Source organism: Crocuta crocuta, unplaced genomic scaffold, assembly GCF_008692635.1.
Source record: "Crocuta crocuta isolate KB4526 unplaced genomic scaffold, BGI_CrCroc_1.0 scaffold29, whole genome shotgun sequence".
Classification (NCBI taxonomy): Eukaryota; Metazoa; Chordata; class Mammalia; order Carnivora; family Hyaenidae; genus Crocuta; species Crocuta crocuta.
Genome location: NW_027533280.1, coordinates 4,406,666 through 4,419,001, shown reverse-complemented (window position 1 = coordinate 4,419,001; position 12,336 = coordinate 4,406,666). Strand labels below are relative to the sequence as shown.

At 44.1% G+C, this 12,336-nt stretch overlaps 1 protein-coding gene across 6 annotated transcripts in view; it reads left to right on the top strand.

Moving 5' to 3' along the window:
* The first annotated feature begins 1,562 nt into the window (after positions 1–1,562).
* The window catches only part of P2RX7 (purinergic receptor P2X 7), a 49,735-nt gene continuing 38,961 nt past the window's right edge, over positions 1,563–12,336 (top strand). For 2 of the 6 annotated variants that reach the window (XM_077747910.1, XM_077747904.1), the window contains exons 1-2: positions 1,872–2,215; positions 4,982–5,286. In XM_077747910.1, the coding sequence (XP_077604036.1) occupies positions 5,162–5,286 (125 nt within the window). In that variant the 5' untranslated portion in view covers positions 1,872–2,215; positions 4,982–5,161. The other 4 variants (XM_077747908.1, XM_077747906.1, XM_077747907.1 and 1 more) reach the window with 4 other exon arrangements.

Here is a 12,336-nt window from a genome sequence, read left to right as displayed (position 1 = left end):
CCTTCCCTAGTAGCTCCAGGTGCCAAGAAAAAAACCACAGTGAATCCTGGCTCAAACATTATACTCCTGAAGGAGAATAAGAGGCTCCCTTCATAGTATCGTTACTGCAAATCCACACTAGTATTGACTCCGACACAGAGTCTGGTGGAAGGAGGACCCAAACACCAGCCAGGTGAGAGTGTGGTGTCAGTTATTTCAGAAGGAATCCAGTTATCTTTGTTTGTATTCTCTACTGAAATGCAGAATGTGCGCAACACAAACAGAATGGTGAGTCACTTGTATGTACCTTTGTGTAGCTGATTTTGCTCTTTAAAAATTTTTTTCTTTAAATGTTTAATTTTGAGAAAGAGATAGAGTGTGAGTGGGGGAGGGGCAGAGAGAGAGAGAGAGAGACAGACTCAGAAGCAGGCTCCAGGCTGAGCTGTCAGCACAAAGCCCGATAAGGGGCTTGAACCCACAAACCTCAAGATGATCACCCTAGCCGAAGTCAGGTGCTTAACTGACTGAGCCACCCAGGCGCCCCTGATTTTGCTCATTGTTTATCATTCTATCACATTTCAAACAGTTACACATCTTTTGAAATATAAAAAGTTAGAATACCACAACCTCCTACCTCCACCGACCTCTAAATGGCTAGCCAATTGCTCTGAAATCATATTTTGAGTAATTTTTCTTCTTTGGTTTTAAATGCTTTTGTCATAGGCTAAGTACTCATTTATCTTTGTGTTCAATACTTGCCTCTATCCTGTTTCATTAAATTATCTGTCAGTTTCCTCACTAGTGCCCTTGCTTTATGTTGCTCTTGCCATCTCCTGTGGCTACTGGCTTATTGGTGAATAGCTCTTCCTTTGGCTTCTGGGTATACACTCCCTTCTGGCTTTCCTCACCTTCCCTGATGCTTATTTGTCCCCTTGGTGTTTGATCCTTCAGGGATCTGTCCTCAGCCCCCCTCCATGTCATTATACTCTCTCCCTGGGAGATCCCCTGCCTCCACTCTGCGTTCCACGGTGCAGCCAGAGTGATTTTTACTAAAGTGTAAGTGAGGTGTCACAACTCTGCTGACAAATCCACCTGTGGCTCTCAGGATACATTCCTGACTCCTTAACAATAGCCACAGGGAGTTGAAATAGACTTGAGTTTCCCCGCAAAGTGGACCCTGAGACAAGGATTCAGGCAAGTAGTTTCTTTGGGAGATGAGGCTAGGAAGGGCGGTGGGAAAATGGGACAGGAAGGGAGGGCAGCTAATAGAAGAAACGTTCAAGAACAGGTCGCTGCTGTAGGCATCTGGGGCTCAATCCCACCAGGGACCTCTGGGAACCTGGGTGACTGCCTCCGCGTTGTCCCACCTGAGAGCAGTAGTTAACCTGAGTCTCCCAGCCTAGGAGCCTCTATTTGCTGAGAGCTGCCCTTCTTTCTCCCTCTCGTTCGCTTCTTTCTTTCCTTCGAGGCCTTCCTCCCTCTCCCCACGCTGCTCCCCTCCCCCTCCCCCCCCAACTCATCCCCAACGGGTCCCAGACACAGTTTGTTCTGTGACCCCGCCCACAGCCTTAAGCTGATTGGACCAGAGATAAATAGTGACCCAGAGTCACTCCTCTGGGACTCCAGAATTAAGCAGTAAGCGGTAGGTGTACAGGAACGGTGGCCAACCCGACCTGGCTGCTGTGATGGGCTTGTTTGGTGACATGCCCTCAGAGCAGCAGGGAAGTCCACTGTTTAGAGAGATGCACAGTGGGTACACAGAGAGGTAAGGCAGAGGCAGGACCGCACAGCCTCAGACAAACGGCAAGTGTAACCGCGGAGCAGGACATTTTAGTTTCCATGTCTATTAATATGTTCTGGAGACCACCATTCTTGACAGTCCCCTTTAAACACCTCTGAATGGCTCAAATGTTTCCATCTTAACTAACCCTCACTCCCAGTCTCCCCTTGATGCTACATCTTCCGTTAAAAAGCACCCTCTACACTCAAGCTGAGCTGAGAGGGAAAGTAGTCCACATCTGGGTCTCCACTCTCTCCCTCTAATCAGTCCTTACAAGCACTATTATTTTGTGGGGAAGTGTGACATTCTGAAGATGTGATTTTAAGTGTCTATGGGACTTTTAGATATGGGGGTTTGTAGACTGTACCGCTGTGGAGCTCAGAAGGCAGATTCGGTCTGGAGATACAGATTTTTAAAACGGAATGTATGAGTATGGTAGAAAAACTTCATAGAAAGGTAAGAAATAAGTCGCTTGACAAACACTGACTAATCCCTGAATTCTCTCCCCAGAGACCATCTTATACATTCTTCTAGACACAGCCAGCTTCATGGACACGGGACTTGTGCAGTTCCATTAAGGACCCATACTTAAAAGGGACCTGAGCTTGGTCTAATGCTCTGCTGTTGCCATTTTGAAATTCTTAACCTTGAATAAGGGACTCCACTGCCCTGGACCCCCAAATTAGGAGTAGGTCCTATTTCCAGCTATATTCCATGCCTGGTTAAACACATGATATACACAAGTACCCCTCTTTCCATCTCCTTTTCTTTTAGCATTTGGTGATTATAAAAGAATGTGTGTGGATGAAATCTCCCAGGGAGAAGATACAAAAGTTACTAGTGCAATTTACCAAATACTTCTGCTGCTGCTCTTTCTGGGCAAGATGGTATTTCTTGATTCCCTGGGACCAAATTCCTGAGGCCAAGTGACTAGTTTTGATCCATGAGTTAGGGACAACAGGAATGAATCATTTCTAATTTAAATGCCACTCTAAGACCTGCCAGATTTCTCATTCCAGAGTTCATGATAGTGGCTGTCCATTAGTTTTGTTTTCTGTGTGACTACAATGAGCAGAGCCTCCCGGGTGACCCATGGTGAATATTTATTGTGGATGAGAAATAAAATGACATTGTTTTTAAGCCGTAAGATTTGGGAGGGCTGTTTGTTATTGCAACATAACCTGTCCTGTAATGACTGATAGAAATATAAAAAATGCTGAGACAGAATTTGCTGGAACTGACACATAAAAGGAGAAGAGTCATAGAAAGATAGACAAAGAGTCATAGAAGTAAAGACAAAAAACTAGAAGTGGCCCCAGCAAGTCATGGAAATCAAGGGAAGAAATTGCTCAAGAGGTAGAGAGTGGTACATGGTGTTGGTCCAAAAGTCAAGTGAAATAAGGAACACAACATATCACTAAATATGGCAACTGATAACTTATTGGTAAGCTTATGAAGAACAGTATCCATGAAGTGGTGGTGGGAGAAATAGTGGACAGAGGGCTGAGGAAGCGGAGAGGGAAAAGCATGAGAGATCAGTGTCTGAGTTTAGAAGACCACGATCCCTGCCATGTGCACTTTTGAGAAGGGCCAAGAAAATTTGCATTTTATCTCACCTTTCTCCTGCTCTCCAGTCTCCTGAACTGAGAGCCAGGAGGTAAGGTAGCCCCTGGGTAGCTCACATGAGTCAGAAAGTAAAAGTTAGCTCAGACTGCAGAAGTAAAAATTGGCTTGGCCACTTAGCACTCTGGAAGAGCAGTAATGGATAAAGTCAGCCGCAAAAATAACACAAAACAGTATTTCACTGTACCTGCAAAGTGATAATACCAGCCCTGCCCCCCAATCTTTTTTGTTTCAAAGATAAATTTTTATTTTAGAACAGTTTTAAGTTTGCAGAAAAATCACAAAGATAGTACACAGCATTCCCATATATCCTATACCCAGTTTCCTCCATTATTAGCATCCTACATAAGTATGGCACATTTGTTATAATTAATCAATATTGATACATTAATATTAACTAAAGTTCATATTTTATTCACATTTCTTTAGTTTTTTAACTGATGTTCCTTTTATGTTTTAGGAATCTATCTAGGTTATCACATTACATCTAGCTGTTGTGTCTCCTTAGCCTCCTCTTGATTGTGACAATTTATTAGGTTTTTCATTGTTTTTGATGATCTTGAGAGTTTTGAAGGGTATGTTAGGTGTATTGTAGTACCCCCATCCCCATTTTTTGAGTGATTATTGCTTTCTGAGAAATATCCTCTAAAATAATAAACTGTCAGAAAATTTGCTATTGGAAATTGCATCAGTGAGAATGAAATACTCCCCTTTTGGCTGGAGGATCTGAGTCACCTTGCCATAGAGGAGCAGCCTCAAACTGCACCTCAGGTACAGAGCTTTGGATACAGGGTTTCCAGATACAATATTCAACATCCATCTTAGCTTCATTGCTTCCAAGGAAGCAGGGCCCTTGATCTCTGCAATCCTGATCAGAAGATGACTGCTTTGCTTTGAGCCTATCAGAATCTGTTTTTATGCAAAGCTAATCTAAACTCCACTATTCCCTGTAATCCTATGATAGCTCTGTCCCTTTGATGATGCCCCTAGCTCCTCTGGCACAAGGTTTTTCTCACAGAATGAGTCAGGAAACCTAGTTTTATTGAATGGTAAGTTTGTTTCTGATGGTCTTAGGCTGATTGGCCTAGTCATGAGTGTAAATCAGGGGGCACAAGAGAGGGCAGAAAGTGAATCTAGAGGGTCACTCAGGAAATATCCAGTGTAGAAATAAAGTGCTCTTCCTTTCCCAGCCCCAGCAAATCTGATGCCCCCCACCACCATCTACAGACCAGTGTGCTGTGGAGGAAGTGTGAGAGGGAGACCTTCATTCAGCCAGTGTTCACAGACATCTGGGGCTGAACAAAGGGTTGTAGAAATGAATCAGTCAGTCTCTGAGTGGGCCTTGAGGCAACAGAAAGATCTAGGCCCCTTTATTAAGTCACAATGGAAGCACTGGGTCTCCTGACATTTGAAGGGCTGCCCCTTTCCCCCAACTGAAATGAGTCCAAAAAAGCCAAAGAAAAAAGGAGATAAGGCAGAATTCTAAAAATGCCCTTCCTTTGAACACCATCTTTGTGCAGGCATCTGGGGGAGGCCGGCCGGGGCAGGGTTATCTGCCAGCCAGGCCTGTAGGACTTTGCTTCTCTTGTTTATCCCCAGCCACATCTGGGGCAGCTGCCAGGACCCGCCCCCACTCTGACGTCATTGGAGGAACTCAAACTTAAAGGCTCCTGCTAAGAATCCGGATGTTCCATTTTCCTCTTCCTGGTGGGCTTACTGTGGCTGCTCTGGGAAGGCTGAGCCCTGGTCCAGACCCTTGTGGACTGTGAGCCTCTCACCATGTCAGCCTGCTGCAGCTGTAATGATGTTTTCCAGTATGAGACAAACAAAGTCATCCGGATCCAGAGCATGAATTATGGCACCATTAAGTGGATCTTCCAGATGACTGTCTTTTCCTACATTAGGTAAGTGGGATGTGGGGATGACCCTGAATTTCTGCAGGGGTTGACAGCACAAAAAACTTCAAGGTGCAGCTTCTGGTGCACATCCTGAATTCCACGTGGTTTTAAATCTGAGGCTTTTTTCTCATGGCAAGAAAGGGCTGGAGGTGGGAGGGGCTGGGGGGGGGAGGCAGCTGCAGGTGGTGGTGGTGTGTGTGTGAAACAGTGCCAGTCTGCTGCAGGAAAAAGCCACAAGAGGCAAAGCCACACTTGGGGTTCTACCCCAGGCCTGCCAGGGTGAGCTGGACAGGGCATGCCTGGGAAAAGTGGGAAAGAGAGCAACACCCTGGATTCCTAGGGAGGAGACAAGGATTCGGGGCACACCTGGTAATAATGGTGGCATCTGTCTGAGTCATCCCTGCTTTGGGGAGGAATAGGACCAGACTTGTCAATGTAACCAGGTCCTCTCCAGTGTCAGGAAAGCCCTGCCTCTTGCTCATTTTTGTTTTTGTTTTTTAAGTTTATTGAGATATAATTCACATACTATACAACTCACTCATTTAAAGTGTACAATTTAGCAGTTTTCTGTATATTCAGAGTTGTGCAGCCATCACCACAATCCATTTCAGATTTTCATCACCTCCAAAAGCAACTCCACATCCCTTAGCCATCACTCCCAACCCTTCTGCTCCCCTGTAGCTCTGGTGATCCACTGATCTACCCTGTCTCTAGGATTTGCCTGTGCTGGACATTTCATATGGAATCACGCAGTATGTGGTCTTTTGTGTCTGGCTTCTTTCACTTTCTTTTTGCTTGTTTGTTTTAAGTTTATTTATTTTGACAGAGACAGCATGAGTGGGGGAGAGGCAGAGACAGAACCCCAGGCGGGTGTGGGGCTGGAACTCACAAATGGTGAGATTATGACCTGAGACAAAATCAAGAGTCAGATGCTTAACCGTCTAAGCTACCCAGGTGCCCCTGCATCATATTTTCAAGGTGCATTCATGTTGGAACATGCATCTCTATTTCATTCCTTTTTATGGACAAGTAATATTCCATTGTATGGATAGACTTTTTTCTTTTCTTTTGGTGGACACTTGGGTTGTTTCCAGTTCGGGGCTATTTTAGAAAATGGTGCTATGACTATCAGGGTACATGTGTTTTCATGAACATGTTTTCAGTTCTCTGGTGTACCTAAGAGTGAAACTGAAAGATCATTTAGTTACTCTATTTTCGACCTTTTGAGAAACCACCGACCTATTTTCGAAGAGGCTGCACCGTTTCATGTTCCCACCAGCAATGTATGTTCCCATTTCTCCACAACCTCATCAAATACTTGTTCTTGTCTGTTTTTTTGGATCATGGGCATCCTAGTGATCTGTGAGTGGTTCTCATTGTGATTTTGATTCAGGGTTACATAAAGACTAATGCCCCATTGCTCTTTGTGATGATAATGATAAAAACTTGCATCTCTAGAGGCAGGCAGTGTAGTTTACAGGCTCAGGGTTAGAGGAGCCTATTTTATAATCCTGGTGAAGTTTCCTTGGCCAGGTCACTTAACCTCTCTGAGCCTCCTTTCTGCATCTGCTCATAATTGTCATAATTAAACAAGAAAAGGCATGACAAGCACTTATTGATGTCTGGCGTAGGGTAAGAGCTCCATAAATAGCAGCTGTTTTAAAAAAATAATCTTTTTGACTAAAAATAGAATTATCTATAGGGGCGCTTTGGTGGCTCAGCTAGTNAACCACGAGATCATGACCCAAGCGAAAGTCGGACGCTTAACCAACTAAGCCACCCAGGCGCCCCAATTAAGCATCTGATTCTTGATTTCCACTCAGGTCATGATCTCACAGTTCATGAGTTCCAGCCCCACACCGGACTTCAAAGCCTGCTTTGGGTTCTCTCTGTGTGCCCCTCCCCTGCTCGTGTGCTCTCTCTCTCTCAAAATAAATAAGTAAGCTGTAAAAATAGAATTACCATATGATCCAATAATTCCACTACTGGGTATTCACCCAAAGAAAATGAAAATTCTAATTTGAAAAAGATATATGCATCCTTATGTTTATGGCAGCATTATTTACAATAGTCAAGATATGGAAGCAACTCAAGAGTCTATTGATAAATGAGTCGATAAAGAAGATGTGGTGTATATATCCAATGGACCATTACTCAGCCATAAAAAAAGACTGAAGTTTTGCCATTTGCAACACCATAGATGGACCTAGAAGGTACAATGCTAAGTGAAATAAATCAGTCAAGACAATTACTATATGATTTCACTCATATGTGAAATTTAAGAAACAAAACAAATAAACAAAGAAAAAAGGGATGCAAACAAACGGACTTAAATACAGAGAACAAGCTGGTGGTTGCCAGAAGAGAGGCCAGTAGGGGGGTGGGTGAAATAGATAAAGGAGATTGAGTGCACTTATCCTGATAAGTACTGAGAAATGTATAAGAATTTTTGAATCGTTGTATTGTACACCTGAAACTAATACAACACTATGTTAATTATACTTGAATAAAAAAAGGGTAAAAAAAATCTTTTTGAATGTAATAGTCACTTTCATATACATTCTCTAATTTGACTGTCAAAGTAAATGCCTGGGATTTGAGGTCTGGAAATGTGGATTCAATAATCCTTCACTTCAGGGTGCCTTTGGTGGCTCAGTTGGTTAAGCATCCAACTTTGGGTCAGGTCATGATCTCATGGTTCAGGAGTTCGAGCCCCACATCAGGCTGTCAGCACAGAGTCTGCTTTGGATCCTCTGTCCCCCTTCTCTCTCTGCCCCACCCCCACTTGTGCTCTCTCTCTCTCAAAAATAAACATCAAAAAAAATTTTTTTGAATTCTTTACGTCTTTGAGCCTTGGTTTCCTTGTCTGTAGAATGAGGACAAAAGTTGTTGTAAGAATTAAATGAGTTACTAAATGTAAAGTTGCTTGAAAAATACCTGGTGCATGGCATGCTCTTACCAAGTGTTAATTCTTACTAATAGTATTACTAGGATTGTCATGATTTGATTCATATATTTACTATGCAACAAATACTAAATAATAAACACATATTAAATTCTAAAATAAGACATGTTATTTAAGCCAGCTATCATAGAACTGATGAAAAGCAGAGTTAGTAAATGCACCAGTAGGTAGATCACGTGTCATGATTCCATGTAACCGGTGACTCAATTTCCTGGTATTCTTGGCACACAATTTCTTAAAAGCAGATTATTGTATACATAAGAACAGATTATTATGAGAATGCCTTTTAATGATAAATGCTTTTCTCTCATATGGGGGACTCTTACCTTACATGCATTTAAGTCCCTCAAATTCAGTTATACATGTTCCGCGGGAGCCTGGAGTGCCAGCATAATTTAAACACTGAGATGAGTCAGTGACTGGGTGCCCCAGACTAAGCGTGAGGTGGGTACTTGAGTTGGGGATCCTTCAGTCAGTCTCTTTTCCTTCACCCTTCTCACAGAGTGACGACCTTGCACCCTGCCTGTGAAGCTCAATCCATACTCTCCACCCAACATGTCCCCCCAAATAAGCCACCTCTTTCACCTTTACCTGGAATAAAACTGGTATAAAAGCAGCTTGTTCCAGAGCTGGAGGACAAAACGGGCTCTGATGGACTTGTTGGAAGGTAGAAGGTCTGTTTGCTATGCTTTGTGGACAAGCTAAAGGTTTAACCAAAGGCAATTTTGACAAGACATGATTTTTACCTTAAGTACTGACTTTAGAAGGCAACCTCTATGTAAAACGCTATTCCATTTTTCATATTTTAAAATATAAAATTAAAGAAAAAATATTGGCAGCTTTGTTTTTTTCCTTTATGTTAATGGAATATCTACTTATATCTCACGGAATGGAGTCCCATGGATGACAGCTTAGGAAATGCTGCCTTACATTATACTATGAGGTCTCAGATTAGCCATTTGCATCAAATGGGACTGGTATGAACCATAGGCAGAAATCCAGACAGTTCCAGGTAATATTCAAGATATACAGCAGCAGGTAGTGGGGTCTAGCCGTGGACTTCTAGGTGCAGAGTCTGCAAAGGGTTGAAAAGGCAAAGAGCCAGGACAATGAAATAAGATGGGGCTTCCGTTATTGAGCCTGGAGTGCAGGGCAGGGGCTGTCTATAAAGGAAATAAGACTAGTTAGCTTTTTGTAGTCCCTCAAAACCAAGTTCAGATCGGAATCAAAGGCAGGGTCTGCAGCTAGAGGCAGGGTCCAATGGTCCCAGCTCCCGGGTTGCAGGAGTGTGTAGACAGGATGCAAGTAGCTCTGTGTTAGTCAGAATTGTTTGGATAGTAAGTGACAGAGACCTAACTCAGGTTAGCCACCACGTCACTCAGTGGAAGAGATGGGGCTGCTCTTAGACATGGATGGTTCTAAAAGCTCAAACTATGTCATCAGGGCTGGGTTTCTCTCCTCACATAGTGGCTCTATTTGACTTTGTTCTTGAATAGGCTTCTTTATGTAGCAAGATGCCACACTCACATACTCAGCAACTCCAGAGGAACAAGCAAGTCTTCCCTGATAGCTCTGGCATGGAAGTCCCAGCAAAGTCTCTGACTGGTAGGACTTCAGTCACATATCCAGCCCTGAACCTATCCTTGTGGCTAGGGGCATGGTGTCACCTGGTCATGTGCTCACTCCTGTGGCAGGAGGTAGGGAAAGGGTGGTGGGACTAAATGAGCCCAATCTGAGGGGCGCCTGGGTGGCTCAGTCGGTTGAGCGTCTGACTTAGGCTCAGGTCATGATCTCAGGGTTCGTGGGTTCGAGCCCTGCATCAGGCTCTGTGCTGACAGCTAGCTCAGAGCCTGGAGCCTGTTTCAGATTCTGTGTCTCCCTCTCTCTCTGATCCTCCCCTGCTCATGCTGTCTCTATCTCTCTCTCAAAAATAAATAAAATATTTAAAAAAAAAAAAAGGAAAGAAGAATAGTGTTGCTAGAAGAAATGGGAAAAGAAAGGGGGGGTGGATGGGACAAAGAAAAAGTAAACATTCATTACAAAGTCTTTCCAAAAGCCAGAAATTTCAGAGACTTCTGAAGTCTACTGCTCTATCCCTGACTTGTGTCAGCCCCGCACCTAGGCTGTGGAGACTCTGCCCAAGGTTATTGCCACAGCAGGGACCTTGGTATTCTCGACAGAAATTTCCTCTGAAAGTCAGCTCCTAGAATTTTACAGGATTTTCCAACCCATGATTCTGGGATGGGAAGAATGGGATAATAACGATGGTTATACTCCCAGGAAAACTGATATGAAAAATCCTGAATGACAATAAAGTAACTTCCTTACACTGTTGGCTATATTTATCTCATCTCAACTGATATGCTGGCATGTAGGTATTCTTTTCATTATTGCACAGATAAGGAAAGAGAAGCTATGAAAGATGGAATTAATTTCTAAAAGATCACCCAGGTAGAGAGTGAGTTTCAAAAGGGATTCAAATATAAAACCAATGCAATATTTTTAGCCCAGAAACCACACTACTGAAGTGGTTACGTGCAAGTGCAAAAGCCCAGGTACTAGGCCTCCTGAATCCTTGGCCAAGCATTCTTCCTTCTGCACCTTGATCTTCATCTTTCTGGGTTGGCCTAGGTGAGTACAGGACAAGGAGGGAGGCTGGGATGAGGATCCCAGAAGCTTGCCCTTTTCCATTACTCATTCATTCCCGCAAATAAATTTTAGACCACCTACTATGCGTGAGGCACTGTTTGCTGCTCTAGAGATTATAGCAGTAAACGAAACAAAGTTCCTATAGCTCATGGGGCTATATGCCAGGTGGGGGTGAGGTGGGGAGAAAGATATGATACCAAGAAGCAAAAAAGACATAATAAAATGTCTGATGGTGGTAAATGCTATGAAGAGTAATAAAGCAGAGAAGAGGACAGACAATGAAGATGGGCAAATGTGAGCGTGTGTATGATAGACATTTAGGTTGGATCTCCACAAAGAGAGGGAACAAGCCATGACGTATGCAGGAGAAGAGTGTTTCTGGTAGAGGGAACAGCAAGTCGAAAGGCTCTGATAGAGACTTGATAGCGTGTTCAAAGAAAGGCAAGGAGGTCAGTGTGGCTGGAGCAGAGTGAAGTTAGCGAACAAGAGGTGGTGCGTGGACTGACGAGGTACCATGGGTGGGGTTGGAAGGGCAGATCATTTAGGGCCTTGGAGGCCGCTCTGAGTTTTTTGGATTTTATTCTGAGTGAGTTGAGAAGCCGTGGGAGGATTTTAAGCAGAAAAGTAAAAGATATTTGCATTTTCTCGGGAAGATCTCCCTCTTTCCTGGAGACTAGTCCTCTCAGAAGCTTTTCCAGTGAATACGGAAGACTAGGGAAGATTAAGAGAAAAACAGAACAGACTCCATTCAAACTGCTGCTTCTCCCTCACCCAGTCAATGCCTACTCTGGCTAACAGAGAGCGCTGTACTGTCTTGAACAGCCTCAGGCTGTCTGTCACCATAGAGACGGTGCTGTTGTGCTAGTTTGTGGCTGTTAAAATGTAGCTCCTCGTGGCCGCCTGTTTCAGGGAGGGTTGCCACACACCTTTGAGGCTAGGCCTGTTCCAACTGAGTGGAAGTGAGTCCACCATAGAGGTGGGAGGAGACACCAGGGGCAGGGGAGGGGCAAACCCAACCCAGGCACGTCCCCTCTGGCCCCTGTCACTTGACGGCAACAGAAACATGAAGAGATTTGCCACATTCTCATCCCACCCTGGGTGATGTGATAGAGCTGGAGGGTCCAGAGAAGACCCACTTCAGGAGGAGACTGCTCTAGAAGGAGGAGAATCCAGTCACCTGTATCCACATATCTGAAAGCCAAAAAAGAGGAACAGCCAGAAGGACAGCATATTCCAGAACCTGGTGAGAGAGGAGGAGGAGCAGGGGCCGAGGGCAGAGAGGTAGGCAAGGTCCAGACTACAGAGATTTGGAATTTGTTTCTCAGGGCCCTGGGATGCCACTGAAAAATTTTACAGAGGAGGGTGAAGCCATTTGATTCCTGTGTTTAAAAGCACTCTCAGAGACCTGAGCAGAAGGTAGACTGGAAGGGGCAGGAGTGACC